The 25,764-nt window shown below is 37.8% G+C and overlaps 2 protein-coding genes across 3 annotated transcripts in view; one reads left to right on the forward strand and one right to left on the reverse strand.

The window, feature by feature from the left end:
- LOC100765263 (EGF-like and EMI domain-containing protein 1) overlaps positions 1 to 25,764 on the forward strand; it is a 555,097-nt gene that overhangs the window by 381,615 nt on the left and 147,718 nt on the right. For both annotated transcript variants that reach the window (XM_035451664.1, XM_035451665.1), the window contains exon 5: positions 15,790 to 15,912. In XM_035451664.1, the coding sequence (XP_035307555.1) occupies positions 15,790 to 15,912 (123 nt within the window). The remainder of the gene's footprint in view (positions 1 to 15,789; positions 15,913 to 25,764) is intronic.
- Positions 19,924 to 20,472, reverse strand: LOC103159203 (NADH dehydrogenase [ubiquinone] 1 alpha subcomplex assembly factor 2-like). The gene has a single exon (XM_035450607.1). It carries the CDS (start codon positions 20,470 to 20,472, stop codon positions 19,924 to 19,926), a length of 549 nt encoding a protein of 182 aa, XP_035306498.1.

Consider the following 25,764-nt stretch of genomic DNA (forward strand, 5'->3'; position numbering starts at 1 on the left):
GAGTTTTCTTCACATTTTTCATAAATCACAGGCAACATGTTTGTTTTCCATCAGAGGAGGTTTTGTGCTTTAAACTGTAGGATAATAAAATCTGAGGTAGAATTTTCATATGAGTGAATGTGCTTGCATTGTACTGGTTAAGTCTAGAGAATTATTACATGGAGATAGTAAAGAAGGTGTGTGAAGTGTGCTGTGTGTGCCTAACAATGTATCCTGCTTCTCTGTACTTACATGGTGTTCCCAGAGCAGAAACAGTCAGTCACAATGAGAAATTAAGCCACTCAATCCAACTTCACCAACGATAACTTTTTACCATGTAACGCAAAAAAGAGATTTTATGTTTGTTCTTGATTCCAGATTGAATAGCTAATTACAGAAAAACAGGGAAGAAAGAAAGAAAGAAAGAAAGGAAGGAAGAAAGAAAGGAAGAAAGAATGAATGCCCAGAGTAAGGGCTTTGTGAGCAATTGTCAGAGCAGCAATAACTTGCTGTCTGTCGCTAAGGTCGATGTGAGCTGCTTTTGTTTTTGTTTGTATTTTGCGGAGTTTTGGTCTGGTACCAGTTATATGACACCTGTCTCATTCATCACTTCATCAGGAAATCGAAATACAGTGAGTTGCAAGACAGGCTCCAGCTCAGGAGAAATCCATGACCTCTTAACAAGTTACTGGCCCTTCTGTGGCATTTAGCCGGCAAATGGACTTCTTGTATTTGGGAGATTTGTTCATGAGCCAGCCACACTCTGTCCAGCCTCACAGTGTTTCAGGTCACCAGCACTGTTCCTGGTTTCACTGCCAGGCATAGCTTTCTAGTTCTCTTTTAGAAATGTGAGAGAAACATCAGAGACTTACAAGCCCATATTTAAATAAAAGTAGCATCTCCTCTTCCCTGTGAGCATGTGTTTTCTATTCATCAGCACAATCAGGGGCTGATCTGAAAAGATCACTCTAATAAGGTAACTACCAAATATTGAGAAAGATTTTCTGTAGAGAGTAAGAAAGAGGCAAGAAATGGTCAAGAAAAAAAAAACCCACAAATTAAACTGATTATAGATAAAGCACACGGAGTAAGGATGTTTCCATCCCTTTGTGTTTTCTGGGAATAACTCTCCTCTGCAAAGCCACAAAGTGGTACAAATATAAATACATCCATTTGCCTGCTGGGATTAAATTCCTCTAATTACACAGCCCCACTTGATATAGAGGACCGACACATCACCTCTTGTTTTTTTCTTTTGCAATCATTGTTATATCCGTGCTCTATAATCAGCGTTCATCACAGCTAATTAGAGCCTCTTCGTCTGTTGTTCCTGAGACCTGACATTCCTAGAGTTCAACTGAAAATTCATTTTAAATATCTCTGGGCTCCCAGGGGAAATGAGAATGCTAAAGTTGTATTATTCCCAAATGGCTTTTTGAAATTTTAATGTACTGTGATTTTCTTCGTTTTTTTTATGGAATTTAAATGATTAGTCACAGAGCAAGAAAGCAAGTCCTACTTAAAACTTTGCAGGACTAGGCTGTGATTTGCAGTCTAGTAGGAGCCATGGTCTTTCTTCTTGATGCTGTGCCCGAGGCAGATCTCACTGCATTAGAAAGAGACAACAGTGTTGATTCCTCTTTGAGGAAAAAGGTGATGTCCAGAACACCAGTTAAGAATGAGGTTCTGTGAAAAGAATGTAATCTATGTTTCATATAACTCAAGAGCAAAGGTTTCTAACTCATAACCAGGCTGTTTCACATGGCAATCCCACCTTCTGTTACTAAGGTGACCGTAAACTTTAAAACCTTGTTAAAAGAGTAAACCTGAGTTGGCATCCATATTTCTTTACAGTGTGATTCTTGTGTTGTCCTGCTTCATTTCCACCATTGTCCATAGTTTATATATCCTTTCTGCTATTTGTGCCATTATTGTAGACTAAATCAGTCAGAAACAAATGAACCTGTGCTGCCAGGCAAGCATTTGGAGTCCTCAGAAGCAGGATTTCAAACATGAATGATCCGTGCATATGAACTCATAATTACAGTCTGGAGGCCTCTGTAGACAGGAGCTAACTTCACAGCTATGGTGAGTTTGTAGAGGGGGTGAAAACTGGGGGACAAAATAAGCAAGCCTTTCTAGATGGGGTGATAGTCACATCACGCTGAGAGGCAAAGGTACTAATAAGAGCTAAAATTTATGGGCCGTCATTCCATTGCTGTTCTAAACACTTAAAAAAGAGAATTGTCTCCTTGAAATCTTGAGAAAGCTTTACAAGGCGCTACAGGGTCCTTCCACTTTGCAGAGAAGGCACAAATGTATATCACGTTAGGTGTTGGAAGAAGTACATCACACAAGTTTAGTTTTTAAAGATGTTTGTCATAGCAGCACCCTTCCCAGAATGTTTCAACAATTTTGCTGTTGCCTCATTAAGAGGGGAACCTCATCCCTTTGTTTGAATGTCCATTTCTCCGGAGTCTCCATAGAAGTAGAAATACTCCTAATAGGAGCTGGAGCTGGAGTCAGAATTTGAACTTTAGTTCCATATCATATTTCTAAGTCCTGGTATAGTTGGTATAAATGAACATTCCTTCACGTCCTTCACATGGAGTTATGAGAAAAGAAAAAAAAAATAAAAGAAATTACTCCTTTAGATCAGTCTTCTGAGAGGCAGGAAACACTTTTGCACTAAGGCTTTTTTCCCCTCCCTTTTATGGTTGAAAGTTAAACAAAGGAAGCATTTAAAAAGTAAAATTTCAGAAGCTTATGAATGCATCAGTAGTCAGGACTGTAAAAACTGTCCAGTGACTGGGGAGATGTATGGCACACCTCCGCAGTGATGATGTCACATCTTTGCAGTGATCATTTCCAACCATATTAAAGTGATATAGTGTTTAGACTGGATAGAAGCTAATATTTTAAATCAGGCAATCATTTCTGATGAGGCCAATGAGATGAGAAAAGAAAAGTTACTTTTAAGAAAGTTTGGATTTTAGTGAGAGAAAATACATCCTTTCCTTTTTAGTTAAAACAGCTAGTTGAGTTCATGCATCCTTAGAAACCAGCAAGTTTTTTGAAGATAAACTTCCAAAACAATAAAGTCTTCCTCCTAGGATACTGTGGAAGAAGCATGAAGATATTTACTAAATAAGGTACTAAGAATGATTTCTTACTGTCTCAGTTTTATTATTTATAAAATATAAATCAATAACTGAGCTTTTCACCCAGAAATTATTTGTAGTTGTCAAATATTCAACCAAGAGATTTTTCTAGATCATGAAGGGCTACTTCATAAACAAATGCCTATAGTAACAATTTATCTCATTGATGTGTCTCAGGATACACCAATATTATGTGTAAAACAAACACTGCACACCCTCACATCTGTGACTACCATCGGCCTACGATGCAATACCATTTGGGAAGCCAGCAAAGGGATGTCTTTGGGAGAGCACATTGTGCTTCACTTTGGAGGTTCATTTACTTTCTTCCCTGCCTTTCTTTTGTGAGTGTTATGATAGTTTGTCTTTGAGAACTTCACACATGGATACTACATCTATGTCACTTCTACCAGCCCCCCAACATCTCCAGTGTCCCTACTCCCAAATTCATGGCCTCTTCTTTAATCATTTTTGTTGCACATATATTTGTATAATAACACACAAATATCTTTATAATCTACTAAGTTCATTTCATATTGTCAGTATGGACATGTGTCCCATAATTGGCTTTTTTGGATTGAACAACCTATGTGGGAGCTCATGACTAGAGGAGACTGATTCTTCCTCTCTCACCCAAGTCTGATTACTTGTAGCTCATCATGTGATTTCTTAACACTGTTCTGGATGGAAGTTTGTCCATCCCTATGATGATTCAGACAGTTTTAGTCAACCTTATTAATTATAAGGTGTACTTTGCCTTTCTGATTTGTGAAATTCAAATAATACTCTGAGTGTAAGCTTTTATGAAACTGTCTATTTTTATAAAGTGATATAATGCAATTATATTTATTATATTTATATTACATTGCAATATGACTACATTTGTGTTGTTGATAGTGTACAGAATTGTAGAGAATAGACAAATTACTTCTACTCTAAAATATTTATTTATTTATTTATGTTTTGGGGAGTGGTTTCAAGACAGGGTTTCTCTGTATAACAATACTCTCTGTCTTGGAACTCACTTTGTAGACCAAGCTGGCTTCAAATTCACTGACATCCATCTGCCTCTGCCTCCCAAGTGCTGGGATTAAAGGCAGGCACCACCACAGCCCAGCTGACTTGTTTTATATATTGGTGAGAGTGAAATGGTGGATAAAGAGAGAGAGAGAAAGAGAGCTCTCCTTCAAAAGAGGTGAGAGGACAACTTTGCAGGAGGTGGTTTTCTCCCTCCACCTTCTTTCTGAAACAAAGTCTCTCTTGTTATTTCTGCCACTGTGCTGCATATGGGAGCTTCTGGCCTATTCTCCTGTCTGTGCTTACCAGAACTCATGTGGAAGTAAGAAAAAAAACCCTGGGACTGGGTTTACAGAAGTGAGTCACTACACAAAGCATTTTCAAATGGATCCAGGGGATCAAACTCACGTCTCCAGCAGGTCTCCACAGTAAGTACTTTTATTCAGGACACCTCAATAGCTTAATTTTACTTTTTTATCAATTTTTTTAGATATATTGTACACTTGTGCCTGTGGCTCTGATGAAAGTACAGTAAGCTCAGGTGTTACATAAATCATGTCATTCAATGGAGCGAATTTTGTGCAGTGAATTGATGAGGATTATTTATAAACTGCACAAAGAATTTGAATTAAAGGCAATTTGTTTTAGAAGACCACTTAATAAATAGAGCAAACGTTTTAAAGGAGAATAAAAGTTTAAGTAACCACCATGGGAAAAATGATACTAATACTAACTGGAAGTCTAGTTTATTGAACCTTCAATATGAGGTCATCAGTTTTGCATAATAATTCATTTAATGTTTCAAAACAACTGATTGAGATGGTATTAATGTCATTACATTCATTTTACAGAGCAGAAAGTGGAAAAGGAAAATGATACATGAGCTAAATAAAAGAAGGATTTGCAATCCAGCTCCAGTACACATCTGGCTTAGTTACTCTTCTATGCTGTGAAGAGACACCATGACCAAGGCAACATATAAAATAAATTATTCAGTTGGGGGCTTGCTTACAGTTTTGCAGGGTTAGTCTATAATTATCATGGCAGAGATAGTGGCAGCAAGGAGGCAGGCATAGTGCTGGAGCTTATATCTGATCTGCAAGTTGCAGGTAGAAAGTGTGACCTGGTCTTGGAGTAGACTTTTGAAGTGACACATTAAGGCCATACCTGCTTCAAAAAGGCCACACTTCCTAATCCTTCCCAAACATTTCCAATAATAGGGGACCAAACATTCAAATATTGAGTGTATGGAAGCCTTTTGGCCTAAGCCATCACAATGTCCTTATTTTGAGAGTCAATTCAGTTAGAAGGATCTAAGACATGGAATATATACATTTTCTAGTGATGGGAAGTGATGCAATCAATCACTTTAACCTACAAAGAATTCCACTAAGCATGACACCTGAAGACATCTAGACTGATTTGCTATAGACACTGACTGCAATCAGATCCACAGATCATAACCTTATAAAACCCACACACTTAAAAATCAGGATGATATGTAAGGATTGCACATATTTTATGGAAATTTTCACAAAAGAAACAAAGTCCTTTCAAAACAAAATAAAAGTACATGTGCTAAACTGCAGCACATACATTTAGTTTGGAGAAAATTTCTAATTAAAATGAAACATTTCTTTTTATTTTTAAATCATTTTTTATTTGAATTAGAAACAAGATGGTTTTACATGACAATCCCAATTCCCTTCTAAAACATTTCTTATCCTACCTCTTTGCTCTGTTGTTGCTACCTCTCTTCACTGTATCTTTCAAGTTTCTAAAATCCATATGAAAATTCACTAACACCAAAACAACAGACTAAATGAAGCATGAGACTTGAGATAGATGCCTCATTTAAGAAAATGATCACATACAAAGAATCCAAATCCTCTAATTTTGTTTAAAGATAAAAATTAATGTCTGCTTTATGTAGATATTTTTCTTACTCATTTCAGGTTGTACTATAATTTTTGTTCTATAACAGAAATGCAATACTGCTCTTGGAACCATCATATTTAATTCCCGAAGAAACTGCAGTTTGTCATTACAGATGGAGTGATAGCCTTGATGGTATCATTGAACTTTTGTCATGACTAACATGGAAGACTTGCTGTGTGTCAGAGAATTTTGTCATTCATCTTGCTTTTGAAAGACCAAATTTATTTGCAAGCTTGAATGACATTGGCTACATGAAGCAGTCTGAAATCTATCATGCCTGAGCCTTATAAAACTGCAATTTGAAATCGTAAGTGTTGACCTGGTTTTCAGAGCCATCTTCAAAGTCAACAGCTTTCAAATATTTTATTATGAACCCAGAGATTTTTTACCTGATAACAATAACGTTATGTTTTCATGCAATTTTTTTCTGAGTACATGAGGTCACATAAATGTATCATGTGTTCTTATTTTCCTTTTAGACAAAAGAGGAAATTAATGCCATTAGAAATACATGTGTTTGTCTTATATTCATAAAATGTCAGGGTGCAACTGGAAAGTCAACAGATCAAGGCAGTGGGTTTAACCTTTCCTCAGATTATTCAGCCAACAGATGAAACAATCAGCTTACATTGACAGATAGCAGAATTGTATGAAAGTGTATCCATGGAAAGCAAGATTGTTTTTGAGCTTTCTGTGTTGAAAGGTATATAATAGGCTATATCTGAAGATGACCTTGTAATTCCATCTATGCTATTGCTTAATTCAAGTTAAACAAAAAGCAACTGAGCACTCTCTATTAACCAGGTTTGAATGTTCAGGTATGTGTGTGGTGTGGGAGGGGGCAAGGGGCTTGTTTCTGTGACTTCCATGGCCAGCAGAGTACATATCCTTGGGAGTCAAGCAAGCAATTCAGCATGACTAAGTAGCTGGTCTTGGCTCAAACTTTGGGAGTCTGACCCCAAGTCTTAATATTTTCCTGGTGATGATTTTCAGTCTCATGTGCAAGTGAAAGCATCTCCTTGAGGAACAAAGTAAGCTAAATAAACATTGTACACGACTACACTGACACTCAAGTACACATGACATCTTTTGTAAGGATAGATACTATAGACCAACTGAAGAGAACACACTTATGTTAAGGTTCATGAGGAATGTCCAGAGTGGTCTCTCACAGATACTGCAAAGGTTACCAGGCTAGAATGCAAGTCTGCTCCCACCATTCTGAGCAGATAACAGATATTTTGGTCCTTCTGTTGAAGGAACAACTCTTTGTGCTAACATTCCTGGTACCCCTAATGCTTATCTGTGAGCACAGGGATATGTGTACTGCAACATATGTAAATGCACTCTTTGTCCAGAGCATGATTAATAGATCCATGGATACATGTACTGTAACACATGTAAATACACACACTTTTTCCAGAGCATGATTAACAGATCCATGAGCACATGTACTGCCACATATGTAAATGTACACACTCTTCTTCCAGAACATGAATAATAATCAGTCCATGGACACATGTATTGTATCCATGTAACATATCTAAATATGTACACCCTTCTTCCAGACCATGGTTAATAGATCCATGGATACATGTACTGTAACATATGTAAATATACACACTCTTCTTCCAGAGCATGATTAATAGGTCCATGGATATATGTACTATAACATATATAAATACATACACTTTTCTTCCAGAGAATGATTTATAAAGCCATGGGTATGTGTAGTGTATCCATGTAACATATGTAAATAGATACACTATTTTCCCAAAGCATAACTGATAGATCCATGGATACATGTACTGAACACATGTAAGTATACATGCTCTTACAGTGAAAAGATGTGTGTGCAAATGAAGATGCTTTGGAAAATTGCTTGTAAATGGTTGGATAGGCATCCTTGGTGTGGAGTAGTTAAATTTTTAATATTTACTGTTGATATCATATATATTTTTCCTTTTTGTAATTAAAATTATAAAATACACTATGTGTGTCATGATTTTATATTCTAAGAATAACATAGGGATATTCTTGGAACTGACTGAATTGCTGGGGAGAAGCAAGAACCTCTGTCTTAATATGCTCCAATAATTTTTTTAAACTCATCTTTGGTTTTGAAGCTTGATCACTCTGAATTGAGATTTTAAAGTTATATGAAGAACGGGGTTATACCTCATTGATCTATCTATCTGTCTGTCTGTCTGTCTGTGTGTGTGTGTGTGTGTGTGTGTGTGTGTGTGTGTATGGCTTGAGACTCAAAAACAGCATCACAAACATAAATATTTTAAAGTTAAATTTATTTTACAGTTTTAAATTACGTATGTATGTATATATGTGTGTATGTGTGGGTATGTGCATGTATGAGTACAGATGTGTGATGTCCAGAAGACAGTGCAGACCCCTTGGAGCCAGAGTTATGGTTGGTTGTTACCTGTTCAATGTGGGTTCTGGGAACAGAACTTGGGTCCTCTGTAAAAGTATGGAATAATCTTAACCACTGAGCCATCTCTCCATCTCCAGAAATTAAAATTTTCTGTTGGGAAATCTATGAGCTTTTCCACATATACTTTTTTCTGGTGTTTCTTTTAAACTCTAAAAATATAAAATATTTTATAATTTTTTAGATGTTTGGTGGGCTGCTAAAATTTCCCCTAAACAAAAAGGCATTAAGCTCTTTTGTGTTATTTTTATATTTTAATCATTTTGACCAATGGGACCTCTAATTTCCTTTTTAAATTTGTTTACTAAATTGTAATCTAATATTAATAGTTTGTGAGCCACCTGAATGTATAAAGTCAGATTTGGTTTTATGATTATTGATAGTATATATAAGGATTAAGACCAATGAATGTACATTGAAGGGGATCACCACTCCCCATATTTTGTGAGTATCTTAAGGTTATTAAGAGCTTTTGGAAATTATCTCACAAAGGTGTACTTCTTCAGATTCCTTGCGATTAAAGGGCCTTGAATTTGACTTCCCTGAGATCAGTTGTGGCAGTCTAATAGAAAAGATTTTAAATAATAAAACTAATCATTTTATTCACAGAGATGTAAAGTAGAGACAGGCCCACTGTGTAAAACAGATTAAGGATTTTTCTGTCCTGGTTTTGGAGGTGATATGCTGGGACATCTTTCCTTAGCCTTGGATGTCCACCCAGGCTCCTCGGGGGCAACTCTGGGGCTCCATGAGAGCATGAGGCCAAGTCTTTCAGATTAGAAGCGAGAATGGATATCAGTAGGAGAACCGGAGCATCTGCTCCAAAGCCAAGGACAAGAATATATGCTCATAAAACAAAATAAAAGATAGAACAGCCTGAGACAAATCATTTGTAGATGGTAGGTCTCATAACTTTGCTTATGGAAGTGATAGGGGAGGCTGCAGAAGGTGAGGGACATGCAAGGTCTGGACAGGTGAAGTTAGTTCTTCTAAAAGACAAAGCAAAACATAAGTACACATTAGAAGCACTTAAAACTCGATGGAAGGAAATGTCAAGGAAACAAACAAACAAACATCAGGAGCCAGCAGGTTGCTCAAGTGGATGGACAGAAATTGAGAATCATTACATCTAACAGAGGAAACTGGCTACATTATTTTCAACAATGATGATGGAATGGCATAGGAAAATTTGAAGAAGCCCATGGCCAACCTAGAGTTCTTCCACTGAGAAGATTCTTTAACACTTGGTGTATGGTAAATGGAGAAGAGCCGGGTCCCTGGTGAGGACTGTGGAATGCTCTAGTTTTAGGTGACCAGACTTGGCTCTCCACTCACTATAGCTCTGTATGATGGCTTTGCTCCAAAGAGTATGAAAAACGCGGGCAGCCTTGTTGCTGTAAAATGTGGAAACTGGCAGGTTCTAAATCAGCCAACGGATCAAGGTCAGCACCAACCAAGCTCAGTCCTGTTCATGTGAAAATTGCCCCTTATCCCTGTGGCATTCCTCTTCAAAAAACATGATTCCCAACCTGAAACAAGAAATGCATCACACAAAATCATATCAAAAATTACTCTACACAACATCTCATTGTTATTTCTTAAAACCTTCAAAGACATCAGAACTAAAGAAAGTTTGAGGCTTAAGAAGACACAGTATCTAAATTTGGTGTGATGTTGTGGAAGGAATCCTGAGACAGAAGAAGAGTATTATTTTAAAACAGGAAATGACAATGAAGTGTGACTATGTAACCATTGCCTATTGGTGCTGGCTCATTAATTAAATAAATACACTTAACTAACTAATCATGGGACGTGGGGTATGTGGGCTACAGGGTAACTTATTTTTGCAATTTTCTTATAATTATAAAATTCTTAAAATAAATATTCAGGTGACGTATTTCCAAACAAAGTATGAAAAATTCCTACCATATTATAAATATGAAAATACACATTCTGGTCATTTTCAGAAAGACAACATTGTAACTAGGAAGATGAATGGAGGAAGAGATGATAAGTCCAAGAAAGAGTGAGTATAAGGATGAACCTAGGTTAATGTTTACATAAAATAATAATATAAGGTGGACATCATCTAAAATCTGAAGCCACCAAAGCGATAACAATGATTCAAAAATTCCAAACCTAACAGCCGAAGGAACTCCAGTGACTGTACTTTCTGGAAGTTGTTAAATAGTAATTTATATTAGCTTCTAACAATGAAGGCTGTGGTGTTTAGAGTTACCACTAAAAGTAATAAATGAATATACAATTGACAGTTGACAAAAGAGGCAAAATGGCAAACTTAAATCATAAATTTAAAGGCAGGTGCTTATGGATAAGAATTATAGCATAATATATGGTAACTTTATAGAAATAGGGAAATGTAGATTTAGTTCAAAGATGTCAGCAGTCAGAGTTCAGTTACACAGTACCATCCTATAGTTAAAACAGTAAGATGATGGGTATCTAGAATATGTTTATGTTTGGAATGAGCTAGAATATGTTTAAATAACTCATAGAGAAAGTCTCAAATGTATGAATCATGAAGTGTTAAAGCAGACTTTAGAAAATGAAATTCATGAAAATGGTAACCAAAAGGAAATTGATGTGGATAACAATGTCACAAAAAGTCAACTTTAATGAGAGATGCTAGATGTAAAAAGGCACACTTTATAACAAAGGGTCATATGTGCTAGGAAAATGTGGCAATGTTAATGAAGCTTCAAACTGTATGAAACAAAACTTTCAATCATAAAAGGACAAACAAAATCAGATAAAGAGATTAAGAAAATCCTCAAAGATGTAAAAATGTGAAAAGCCCTGTGTAACAAACTCAAATGAATTAAATATACATGTTTATACATATTTGAAATGTATACATATAATTTTAAAACAATACTGAGCAAGTGTTAGAATATAAAGCAATTTAACAAATTTTGAAGAATTGAGATTTTTTTGAATATATACTGTCTTCACTTTGAAATTGATCTAGCATTTCATAATGAGACATTTCAAACTCCATGATAGTTGTGAAGAAAGACCCTTAAATATAATTAAAAATAATCTGAAGAAGAAATGTTCATTTATACTAGGAAAAGTTGTGAGTTGAACAATATTAAAATACAAAATGAAAACATTGTGAGGCATAGCCAATACTTTGGCTTTAGGAGAGTTATACCTTACCCCAAATATATCAGTGAAAATGCTGTATTCAGAAGCTGCCATGGTTTCTTTTACCCCTAGGTCACACATAAAACTGTTCTATAAAAGGATGAATTCCTCCTCTTTTGCTCCTCCTTCCCTTTCTGCTTCTCCTCCTCTTTCTCCTCCTTCTTCTTACCCTCATCCTATTTCTCTTTCTCCAGAAGTCCCAAAACCTCCACCCAGTGAGTGAACAGCCAGCATACAGGATGAGTTCAACTGCCACCTAATTCTACTGACCATCTTAGGAGGACCATTAAATTGGGCCTGTCAATCCCAAGAAACATGAAAGAAAAAAACACATTTTCTTTTACCCACCTACTGTTGGGGTAGATTGTCACACATATATAGGTGAACAGAAATATAGTTTAAGAGTAAGATTAAAAGACAATAAGAGAAACAAACATAAAGAAGAAGGAAGGTAGTGACAAAGTGCAGATAATTTAGAAAACAGATGAGCAATGCCGAAAAATGAATAACACCAAGACCTTTGTTTGGAAAACACAAGTTAAGTGACAAACAGCTGGGATGGAGATGTTGAATGGACAATGAGGTGTTTGGAATGAGAATAAGCTAACACTGGTCATCAGTTGATGAGCTGTCAGGGAAGGATTTGGAGGTGTGGTCGTGTTGGAGGTGTGTCACTGGAAGTGGGATCCTAAGTTCCAAAAGCCTACACCAGGCCCAGTTTCACTTTTGGTGCCACAATTGCTGCTATGATGATAAAGGACTAAGCCTCTGAAACCATAAGCAAGTTCCCAGTTAAATGCTTTTTTTGTTGTTGTTTTTTTGAAAGAGTTGCTTGGTCATGGTGTCTCTTCATAGCAATATAACAGTAACTAAGACAGAGGTATAGAAGATGATGGAATAGATAGATAGATAGATAGATAGATAGATAGATAGATAGATAGTTAGATAGATAGACAGATAGATAGATGATAGATAGATAGAAGTTAGATTATAAATGAAAGATATAAGGGAATTTGAAATAATCCTAGTAAAAATAAAGAAGAGAATTTATAAAAAACACAAACATATCACTCAATATTCCTTCTTCAAAATGAATTCTGAGAACAAGAATGAAGACCTAAGTACATGTTAGGCAGGTTGGGTATCCAAGAGTATGAAAATAATGAAAAGAACTTAATAGCACTATATTCAGAAATTTATATGAAACTGAAAGCAATTCCTTGAGTGATACAATTTACCCCAATGCATTTAGCTGTATAATCAGATACTTTTATATATAGTAAATAAATTAAGATCATGAGTCATTGCACACACAACAACATAGTGCACACATAGAGACACAATACACAAATAGCCACATGCTGCAAGTGGCATAATAAATGAACTTAAACACTGAAGTAAGAAATAGAACCAAACTATTCAGGCAATAGAAAAAAAGAAATAGTTCTACCTTGCTTTTGTTCCTATGAAAGGTGGGTACAGGAACCTGGTGTTACAAAAAAATGTGAGGAGTCTAGACGGGAAAGGAAAACATACTAGTCATATCATGAATATAACCACAGATATCATTTTAAAAGTCCTAGTTGAATCCAGAAATGTATGAAAGGGGCACAGTGTCTTGGTAAGATTTATTTCAGAAATGCAAAAATCAGTCAGGGTCATTTATCAGCTTATAGAGTTAATAAGAAAACCAAATAATTTTCTGTGTATATTCAGCGGTGGTAAAACTTTCCACTTGCTTATGAATCAAATATGTACAAAATGAGAATATTCTTAATCTGATCAGATGAATCTTCACAGACTGATTGAAATACAAATTCATTTCCACTCCTATGATGTGTATGTTAAAAATCAGCCTTTCAAGGCTTGAATGGAAACAGTTGATGACAAACATCTCTTTCGTTTGAGATTATACTCAGACCAATACATAAAAAAACCAATATTTTAAGAGTTAAACAAATTAACAAAGTATTTGAACAAACTTTTAAACAAATGTCACCTAAATGGCCAATAACATGAAAATGTATTTAATCGAATTAATAACCAGGAAAATACAAATTAAATCATAACTATATTATAAAACCTCCAGAGGACCAGAAACAGAAACAGGACATCCCAAATACTGGAAAGAATTAGTGGCATCTGGTTTGCAACACACAGCTGGAGGGAGTATAATTTAGATTAATCTCTTTGGGAGACAGCTTGGTCATAACTACTAAAGTAGAACATGTCAGACTCCTTGCCCCTGTGATTCCAGTTGAGATATATCATCCAGGGGAAGTACATGTGTAAATCCATCGAAGTCTTGCTTAAATAAGAATATTCGTGTCAACATTCTTCACAGTCATCAAAACTGAGAAAATGACCAATTGTGCTTCATCTGTGAAATGGATAAATAAACATTCTGATAAATCCATAGTATACAGTATTATACAGGAGCAAGAAGCCATGAACTACAAGTTCATGTAGCACATGGTTGTGTCTATAAATGGATGGGTAATTAAGAAGGCAGGCATAAACACACAAAAATTCACAATCTGAGTTTGTCTGGACACATTACAAACAAGTGAAGCTGATCTGTGGTGTCTCAAAGTCAAAGGACCTTCAGCTACACAGAGTGCTTCTTGAGCAATAGTCACCCTTGGTCTCACTGGAAGCTTGTGCTGCTGGTCTGTGGTGGAGCTCAGTACCAGAGCATAGCCTAGCACACATAAGCCCTCAGCTTGAATCCACACAATCTTAAAAAATGCATTTGTATACTTTATTTTTACAAAATGATAATATATACCGGAGGGTTGGATTCTTTTCTATATGTATAACACAGTTCATTGAATAGTTTAAAAATGAGCAAAGGCAGTTTCAAAGGTAGTATATCCAGGATGGATGCAGTCAAGTAAAGTCCAATAAAGACTACCTGTAGTTCACTCTGCCTGTTGCCACTTGATTCCTGAAATGACACTTACTCCATGCTCTTATAGTCACTCAGATTGGAGACACTGCTCTTCCATCTCTGTTTCTACTTGGCTTCTGCTATTCCTCACTCATCAGTCTTCCCCATTTTCTCTTCTCTTTCTTCCCCAGATCCCCCACCCTTACTTACCCTGATCCCTCATTCTCTCTCTTCCCCACTTGCTCCCTCCTAACCACATTCCTCTTACTGACCAAGAATCTATCAAGATAACTAGAAGAGTTATACTGAACATGCTGAATCTAACAGAAGTGTAATGATGCTACCAGGCAGGCCACTATCACATCTGAAAACAGGTTAGAATATGTCTCAGGTGTTAGTTGGATGGGAGGAATGCATAGATTTGAGTTTTATAACTAAAGATGACTTTTAGCCATGGGTTTAGAAGTAGGCACAACCAAACCATAGCTTTGTTTAATCCCCAAACCCTGCTGGATACTATAGAACACTACTGTAATTTCTCTCCATGTTCTGGATCTCATCCTCAATTGCTGACTGATAGGAAATGTCTGTATCTGTTCTATGAACTCTCCAAATCTACAGCACTAAAAACTGCTTTTTGAACTATTTAAAAGTACTGCTTCAGATATGAAAGATTAGGGCTTGGCTATTTCTCTAGAGCACATTAGCTCTGATTAAAATGAGATGCTGAGGCTGGGGATATGATTCACTAGGTAAAGCTCTTGTTGCACAAGTTTGAGAACCTTAGGTTGAATACCCATGCACAGCTGGGCACAGCTGCACAGCTGCAATCCTGGTGTTTCTGTGCCAAGGTGTGACAGAAAAGGGAGATCTCACAAACTCACAGGCCAAGTATCATAGCATACACACAAAAAAAGAACCTGTCTCAGGAGCCGACACCTAAGGTTGCCCTCCAAGCTCATGTGCATGTTTCTCTGTGTGCACGCTTGCAATCACATACATATCATACACATATGCACATGCACACAGACACAAAATAAATAAATTAAAACCAGAAGCTATTTTCTTTTCTCCTTTAAATCTGGAAGAAGGAGTGTCAGGTTGTTGGATCTATTTTAGGAGAGGCATTGAAGTTTCTTTCTGTGTGTTTACTTTGAAGAGACTGATTCTATACAACTATCCAATTGTAGATATAAACGAATGTGCTGTTGACAATGGTGGCTGTCACGACCAATGCTGCAATACGATTGGCAGTTATTACTGCAAATGTCAAGCTGGCCAAAAGTTGGAGGAAGATGGCAAAGGATGTGAAGGTAACAGTGAAGACTGTCTGCCTCCTGATAAGGAAACAGAGAACATCTACATAATGCAAAGACCAGGGTTGTTTTCCATCCGAGTCAGTTGAAGCACTTGTGTTAAATACTGTCAAAAGCGTATCTTCTTCTTGTGCCTAGATTATAAAATTGCAGCCCATTAGAACACTTCAAGTAGCTTATTATAGGCAGCATATGATTATATGCTGGTGTTGGTTGTGCCACGTTCTGATTATAGAATTTTGATCATTTAAATCCTGGGGTAAAGCACATTTTTGAAAGCATTTTATTTACTTCTATAGAAAAATGGTGCTTCTCATAAAAGAGTCATATGTTGCTAAAACAGAAACGTGGTGCACAAAGCTTACATGGGGACAGCATCCTTGCATCAAAAGAGCTTTTGCTCTGAGTTTAACCGTTTTCAAATTAATTCTTTTCATCTTTTATTTTTCTAATTCACCATCTTATTTACTTGACAGCCATTGAGTTCCTGTTCTCTATTAGGCATTATTCTATGCCTTAGAGATGTAAAATTAATAAGCAATAAATTCTTCCCCAAAGGAACTCATTGATTAGAGGAAAAGATGGAAATGTGTGCTCAGATCTACAAACCGATGTGCTCGGGAATTCTTAAGTGGGGTTAAATGCACTGGAAACAAAGAGACATGGGCTGTACTCTCAGTTCTTCCCCTAATTGTGTAACCTTGGAAAAGTGCCTTAATCTCTCTAGGATTGCCATCTGTAAAAGTTAGAATAACATTAGCTCCTAAAACCACCAGCAAAGTTGCTTTGAGAAATAAGACAATGCATTCAAAACACTTAGTGTAGAGGATGACACAGCCTAGGCTCAGGATAACCATGCACTGTGCTTACATTCAGTTTGCTGGCTGCTCCCCTTGGGAAGGTGAAGTGGGAAGAGAAGGCTTCCCACTCAAAGCACTGAGAAGGGGCTCTGCCTGGGAGGATCATATGTGCTACTCTTCATTGTTGTCTTTTCTGGATTTTCCCTAGCCTTTCCACTATAATTTTATAAATTTAGGCATCATTGTCTGTTGATTTGGTTGTTTAAGAGCATGAAAAGTAGGAAAGTATTCTAGCTGTGATGTAGACATTGATCTTAGGAAATTTTACTCCCTGCCTCCCTGGACAGTGTTCATGAGACATATGTAAGTAAAGAGGTAAAGAGAATAAATAAAGACATTCCTAGTGAAGGTGCCCTGGACTGAGGTAATGAGTTTGGTAGGGATTGTTTTATTTGGCTCACAGCACAGGCTCAAATGATCAGTCTCCTCCACCATGACTTGATCATGCTATCACTTGGAAGTTTTAAGATAGACAGGCATGTTCAAGGAAAAGAGAACCTGTGATCTTCAGAGATAGGCTTCACTCAGGGAAGGCCTTTCTGGGAAGGTATAAATTCATGAGGCCAGGGTCTTCTCCATTCATTGATTCATCCATCCACCCATCCATCCATCCATCCATCCATCCATCCATTCATTCAATCACTTCCTTGGGATAATTTGTAACTTTGGGTGTGGCTGACAGTAGTACTCAAGTATGGATTCAACATCAGAGGTATCCACCGGTTGAATGAGAGAGACTGAATGGCCACTGATGGCAACACACACTGTGCCACTGTATGTTGCTAGTTGTGACTTTCCCCATCCTGTCAGGCAGTGACCTGTGTGTTGTCCTTTTGCAGAAGATTGTCACAATTACCAACTTCATTATTATAGAAACATTTCACATGCTCAGCCCAACTAATAGCTGATGTTAGACATAACAATTCTACCGGCATTCTCTAGCAGTTGTTAGGCTAACAGAACAGGTTAGACACTATACTTCACAGTGCACTTTCATCCATTCATCTTATATCAACCCAAATTGTCTCGTAAACACTACTTGGTGGAGTGTTTTCTCCGGCTGCATTGAACTGTGGTAGCTTTGTAGAAACTGTGTAGGACTAAAACTGCATTTGATGGGACTCAACAGGGGCATCACAGTGCCGCTTTGCCCCTTACCTGGACCCAGAAATGAGAGTAGGGATGTGGAAGGAAGCACCTTTCCCACAAAGACTGTCCCCACCTGCAGTCTCACTCCTTGGCATTTGTTGTTTTCACTTCCTGAAGTGACTGGTAGATGTTATGCTGACCTAGCCATGCTGCTGACTCAGTTGCAGAACCTGTGTTAACTTAAACTTGTTCAAACACATAGTGTTGATGTACATACCCACCTGCCATCCCAAAGGAAGTAAGAGACAATTTATTTGGGAGCCAAACAAAAGTGACCATGACCCTGACCTGGAAACACTGATTTAACACAGCCCAAGTACCATGTTTAAATATGCTAACAGTTCCACAAGATTCTAAATTTACAGAAAAGGGAAATTAAAAATCAAGATACATTTTTAATGCATTGGTAAAAATATCAGGTAAGTAAGTCACAAAATCTGGGGAAGTCTTTGCTATAGGCCTCAGATGATACCTGATAGCATACTAAACCTTTTGTTGGTGATACCTAGGGGTCTGTTTATAGATTCCAATGGATTTACTTACTGATAAAAAATGATGATAAGGTCACATAGAGAAACTAATAAATTGGGCAAAAGATGACCCAAGATAATCTGCCTTAGACTTCAAGATTCCATACCCTCCACATGGTTTAGATACTGATTGGCTCACAATAATTAAGTTAAAAGCAAGAGAAGGTTTTCCTCTGATGTCCCTCACCCTCCTGGCTCCTAAAATTCTCCCTCCCTCTCCTCAGCAGGACTCCCAAGCTCAGCCCAATATTTGGCCTTAGTTCTCTGAATCTGCTTCCATCAGTGAAGCCTTCCATAGATGAAGGCTCTCCCATGACAACAGGGTAGTCACCAATCCGATCACAGGGAATGGCCAGTTAAGGCTGTGTACCCATGCTGCCAGGAGTCTTAGCTGGGGTTATCCTTGTAGACTTGTGGAGGTTTCCCTTCTATCAGGCTTCTACTAGATTCTAACTACATAAACCCCCCTTTCCATTATCTTTCTCAGCGTTCTCCCTCTCGACCCACCCTGCAATCCAATCCCTCAAGTTCCCATACCCATCTGCCCCAATCTACCAGGAGATATCCATTTCTCTTCCCAAGGAGTTCCATGCATCCCCCTCAGCCCTCCTTGTTTCCTAGCCTCTCTGTCTGTGGATTGTAGCATGATTATCCTTTACTTTACAGTTAATATCAACTTATGGGTGAGTAAATGCCATGTTTGTCTTTCTGGGTCTGGGTTACCTCACTCAGAAAGTGATATTTTTTTTCTACTCCCATTCATTTGCCTTCAAATTTCCTGATGTCATTATTTTAAACAGCTGAGTGATACTCCATTGTGTAAATGTACTACATTTTTTTAAATCCATTCTTCTGTTGAGGGGCATTTAGGTTGTTTTCAACCTAAATGTGTTTTATGAATGTAGCTGCTATAAACATAGTTGAACAAGTGTCTTTGTGGTGTGATTGAGCATCCTTTGGGTATATGCCCAGGAGTTATTTAGCTGGGTCAATTACATATTTTCTGAGAAACTGCCATATTGCTTTTCAAAAAGGCTGTACAAGTTTTCAATCACACTACCAATGGAGGAGTGTTCTCCTTGCTCCACATCCTCTCCAGCATGAGTTGTCACTGTGTTTTTGATTTTAACCATTTTGATGGGCATAATATAGAATCTGAGAGACATTTTGATTTCCATTTTCCTGATGGTTAAGGATGTTGCACATTATTTGTTTCTCTGCTATTTGAGATTCTTATATTAAGAATTCTCTGTTTAGGTTGTGCCCCCATTTTTAAGTTGGATTATTTGGGTTTTTGATGTCTAGTTTCTCTAGTTTTTTATATATTTTAGAGATTGGCCCTCTGTCATATGTGGTATTAGTGAATATCTTTTCCCATTTAGTAGGCTTCCATTTTATACTATTTTTAAACTTTTGACCTTTGCTTTATTTGTGAAAATAGTCATGTCCACATAAATGAAATGACTTTACTATAGTGCACTCATTGGCTCTGTATTTTGCCATTCTGGCATCCAGGATACCAGCTGAAATGTTTTCCCAGTCCTGGTGGGAGTCACTGAGGGTTCTTCCTTTCCAAAGTGTGGAGCAGAGGCATGTCCTTTAATCTGAGTTGCAGCAGGTGCAGGCAAGAGTTCCTCTCTGGTTTCTTTACTCAATTTATCTTTTTCATAAAAATCTTTGCTTTTTATTTTAATTTCTTCTCTGTATTTTTCATTCTTTAGTATATCCTCCATAGTAGGTGGAGTCTTTCTCGTCCTTCTAATCCATGCTTCCCGCTCTGTTGGGATGTCTCCTGCTTCATAGTCTAGATCTTTTCTGTTTGCTGCTTCTACAATTCTTTTCTCTTGAATAGTCTGTCCTCTCCAGTTCTTGTACTTGGGGATGTAGTAGTATTTGTTCCCCAGATGGTCCGTGCCCACATGTTCCCTCACCTCCTTCAACAGAGCACTCTGTGTGGAGCGCAGCACACCCTGCCACCATCCCGTGCCACCGCACAGCTCAAGGTCTCTAGACTCCATTTTGTCCCATTGACAGTGTCTTTTGTCTTACACAAGATTTTCAGTTCCATGAGGTCCCATTTATTATTTGTTAATCTTAGTATCTGTGCTACTGGTGTTCTATTTATGAAGTTGTCTCCTGTGCCCACACATTCAAGGCTGTAACCAGAGAGCCTCATGGGACTGACCTAGGCCTTCTGCATATATGTGACAATTGTGTAGCTTGGTCTTTTTATGGGGCTCCTGGCAATGGAAGCAAGGTCATCCCTAGTGCTTTGGCTGGCCCTTAGGAACCTATTCCTCATGCTGGATTGCCTTGCCCAGCCTGAATACAGGGGGAGGTATTTGATCTTATGGCAGTTTGGTAGGCCATGCTTTGCTGATACCCATGGGAGGCCTGCCCCTTTCAAATACTGAGGAGGGGTGCATTGGGTGGGGGAAACAAGAAGGGAGGAGGGAGGAGAGACTATGGTCTGGGATATAATATAAATTATTAATAAAAAATAAAAATTTAAGAAGTGAAAAAAAGTGAGAGAAAAGATTTGGAAGTCCAATACAGTTTAAAGTCACTGTAAGTGAGTGGCTAATGGGTCACTAGAGTTTTCTCACTGGCTGCTCTAGATAAAAGGTCTGTTGGTTTCAAAGAACTTTGTGTGGGATGCTACAGCCATAGAATTGAGTGGTAATTTAAGACCGTAGCCTATTTAACTCATTTAAGTTGCTTTCAAAATATAAAACAGCATTATAGTGGGTATTATCTTATTTTAAAACTACATTTGTTGTAACAAATCTAGAGTATCCTCAGTGAGACTGAAGCATTTGTAAATGGCTTTGTCAGTGTGTGTGTGTGTGTGTGTGTGTGTGTGTGTGTGTGTATGTAAGAGAGTGAGTGGGTTTGGGTGTTTAGTGAGTGTGTGCTTGGTTGTGGCTGTGTGGGTGTAAGTGGGTGTGGGCGAGTGTGAATGAGTGTGAGCATGTCCATACTCTGACAGGAATGTGGACATTAGAGTATAGCTTCTGGAGTTGGTTCTCTCCTTCTAACTTTATATGGTCTCTAAGGATCCATGAGGGGAGGGGAGGATAGAGGGAGAGTACTAGGAAACATAATTGCTGAGTAGTACTTTATTGTATAAACGTACCACATTTTCTCTATCCATTCTTCGGTTGAGGGTCATCTAGGTTGCTTCCAGGTTTTGGCTATTACAAATAATCCTGCTATGAACATGGTTGAACAAATGTCCTTGTTGTATGAATGTGCATCTTTAGGGTATATGCCTAGGAGTGGAATTGCTGGATCTTGTGGTAGACCGATTCCCATTTTTCTGAGGAATCTCCATACTTATTTCCAAAGTGGCTGTACAAGTTGACATTTTCACCAACAGTGGAGGAGTGATCCCCTTTCTGCACATTCTTTCCAGCATAAACTATCATTGGTGTTTTTAATTTTAGCCATTCTGACAGGAGTAAGATGGTATCTCAAAGTTGTTTTGATTTGCATTTCCCTGATGGCTAAGGATGTTGAACACTTTCTATGTGACTTTCAGCCATTTTAGATTCCTCTATTGAGAATTGTCTATTTAATTCTGTATCCCACTTTTTAATTGGATTATTTGGTGTTTTGGAGACTAGCTTCTTGAGTTCTTTGTATATTTTGAAAATCAGCCCTCTGTCAGATGTAGGATTGGTGAATATCTTTTCACATTCTATGGGTAGCCATTTTGTCTTGTTGACTGTGTCCTTTGCCTTACAAAAGTGCCTCAGTTTCAGGAGGTCCCATTTATTAATTGTAGATCACAGTGTCTGTGGTACTGGTGTTATGTTCAGGAAGTGGTCTCCTACACCAATTTGTTTGAGGGTACTACCTACCTTGTCTTCTAAGAGTTTCAGTGTGGCTAGATTTATGTTGAGGTCTTTGATCCATTTGGACTTAAGTTTTGTGCATGGCAATAGAAATGGATCTATCTGTAGTCTTCTACAGGTCAGCACCATTTATTGAAGATGCTTTCTTTTTTCCATTGTATTATTTTAGTTTCTTTGTCAAAAATCAGGTGTTCCTAGATGTGTGGGTTAATATCAGTGTTTTCAATTCTATTCCATTGGTCTACCTGTCTATTTTTGTGCCAATACCAAGCTGTTTTCAGGACTATGACTCTATAATAGAGCTTAAAGTCCAGGATGGTGATGCTTCCAGAAGTTCCTTTATTGTACAGGGTTGTTTTGACTATCCTTGGTCTTTTGTTTTTCATTACAAAGTTGATTATTGTTCTTTCAAGGTCTGTGAAGAATTCTGCTGGGATTCTGATGGGGACTGCATTGAATCTGTAGATTGCTTTTGGCAAGATTACCATTTTTACTGTGTTGATCCTATCTATCCAAGAACATGGGATTGTTTCTTCACGATCTTTAAATAATTGTGTTGGGATTTTGATGGGGATTGTGCTGAATCTCTAGATTGCTTTTAGAAAGATGTCTGTTTTTACTATGTTAATCCTATGGATCCATTGGCATGGGAGATCTTTCCATCTTCTCCTATCTTCTTCAATTTCTTCCTTCAACGACTTGAAGTTGTCATCCATGATATTCTCTTGTGCTATAGACTCTTGAGAATGTCAAAGGTACTATTTTTCTTTACAAACAGGAGGACAGGGTGATGCTGGCAATAGGGACAGACATTGTTCAACATCTTCTGAGACTGCATTTCCTAATGCTCGCCTTTTTATTTTCTGCATCATATTTTTTAGAAAGCTTATTTTTCTAGAATCTGAAGGTCCTTTTTTATGTGTGCCGCCTTTCATACATGAATCATTTCCTTCTACTCTCCCATAGTCATTCTCTATTCAGAACTTTATTCCAACATCTGCACTACTGGTAGGCAGTCTTAATTCATTGGATTTTAGTTCTAGGCATTATTAACACTCTCTTTTCCTGAAGATGCTGGGTGTGCCTCTATATAGAACTTCTTACAGAGTATGACAATTACATATGTTCATACAGGTAAGGACTGGGCCTTAGTACCTTTAATCTCCATTGTGGAATGCCTGACACAGAGTAGAATTCCAAGAGTATTCATTGAATGAATAAAACTTATTCAGTCATGGGCTGCCTTAGGTCCTCTACATATGTGACAGTTGTGTAGCTTGGTCTGTTTGTGGGACTCCTATCAGTGGGAGCAGGGGCTGTCCCAAACACTTTGGTTGGCTCCTGAGAACCTATTCTCATACAGGATTGCCTTGACTAGCCTTAATACAAAGGGAGGTGTTTAGTCTTATGGCAACTTGATATGCCATGCTTTGTAGATACCCATTGGAGGTCTGCCCTTTTATGAACAGAAACAGAGGAGGAATGGATTGAGGGGGCAAAGGGGAAGTGGGAAGAGAGAATGGGAAGAGAAAAGTGAGGGGAATCTGTGGTTGGGATGTAAACTAAATAAATTAATTAAATAAAAATAACTTATACAGTTAAACATTTGTACAGATGTCAAGTCAATATGGCTTTTATTTATTTTCTTATGTGCCCATTTTACCCCTGCAGAGGTTATCATTTAAAATATGACTAGCTGAACCATTTGGCTATCAGAAGGTTTTAATTTAAACATTTTCCTGTACCAGGTTGTGGTGGCACATGCCTTTAATCACTTTACTAAGGAGGCAGAAGCAGGCAATTCTCTGTGAGTTCAAGGCCAGCCTGGTCTACAGAGTGAATTCCAGGACAGGCTGCAAAGATACAGAGAAACCCTGTGTTGAAAAACCAAAATAATAAATGAATAAATAAATACATGAATACATGAATGAACAGGCAAACGTTTTGTGCTATCAGATCTGCTAAAGCTAAAGGGAAAGCCATAGCTCTGTGTTGGGTGCTGGATGGGTGCTAGGTGGCAGCAACAATGCAGCTTCTGTGTTTGCCGTCCAGTGTCAGTCAGTGTGGGTAGGTGGAGTGCTGTCCAGTGTTTGTCAGGCAGTGTGGGTAGGCAGAGTGTTCTTCAGAATGATGGTGGTACAGTGGTCCTGGGGCCCTGAGCCACAGGGAAGAAAAACTAAGTCCTAGAACAAATTTTCCCTATGTTCCAGGACATTTATTTGTAGAAATGGGGAACAAGATTTCCCATTTGCTGCTCCTCTCAATTGATCCATCGTCTGATCTATAGACATTCACTGGATGACAAGTGTGCTGAGTACTAGGGCTCCCCAAGGATACAGGCACCTGTATAACAGCTTCGCCTTTAGGAAAGCCTTCCCATATGTGATGTACATGTACGCTGCAGTTTGCAGAAGCATAAGCCCCTGACTTTATCTTTTTAGTTCAGAAGACTATGCTCAGAATCTGTCTCTGCAGTGACTTTTGTTTTGGAGACAACATCCTTCTTGGCACATCTCAACTTAAAAGAAGTGATTAGGTTTTGCCAAATACTGAAAGCTATTGATTTATGCATATATACTATAAAGGATTCACTTATTCTCATATGTTGTTTCTCTTAGTCTTTTATGAAGGAAGAGTTATTACTTTGCTGGTGTTATACAGCATAGGAAAGGTTTTTATTTCTTTGAAAATTTGTTGCTACATTCAAAATAACAGAATGCATTACATTAAAATTCTTCTAGTTTTATGACAGTTACACAATTACACGACGATTTCATATTTTACTCCTCTCATTTATTTATGCATGCATTATTCATTTACTCACTCATTCATGGCCTAAATGTATATGCCATTTGTAGTGAGCATGATGTTAAACAAAGATCAAGAACTCATGTATTTATCTCTCTAACAATTAATAGCTGTGAAATTTAGGGCTGGTTACTTAGTATACGTTAGATTTCATTATCTATGAAACCATCCATAAAAGTTAGAATGATAGAGTCTGGGACATCAAATGACACATTGGATGAGTCACTGTGACAGTGGGAAAAACCTTTCTGCTGCCTCTGAGATGCCTAGGAGTAGAGCATTCCTGATCTCTCCCTGCCTCCCCGCTCACACTCTGTTCCCTTCTTCCTAGGAGAGGAAGAAATGACATCAAATACAGGTTTGTGGAAAGAAAGTAGGCCTTGAGGTTTGGCTCACCTTTATTTCCCCTAGGGAATCTGCAAATTGGATTTGTAAATAACAGAAGAAATGGGCGGCTGCCATTTATTCTTCTGTCATGTGTGCTTTGGGAAGAACCAACTTCACATGGGGGAAGTCTGAGATTGTCCTGCTGTGCCTGTGGTCATGCAGGAGGTTTGTCAAGGAGTGCAGTCATTTTTCACCCATAAATTCTATCCCCAAGTCTTAAGTTTAAGAAAACCAAAGCTGTAGTTATTTGGGGTTATA

Source organism: Cricetulus griseus, assembly GCF_003668045.3.
Source record: "Cricetulus griseus strain 17A/GY chromosome 1 unlocalized genomic scaffold, alternate assembly CriGri-PICRH-1.0 chr1_0, whole genome shotgun sequence".
NCBI lineage: Eukaryota > Metazoa > Chordata > Mammalia > Rodentia > Cricetidae > Cricetulus > Cricetulus griseus.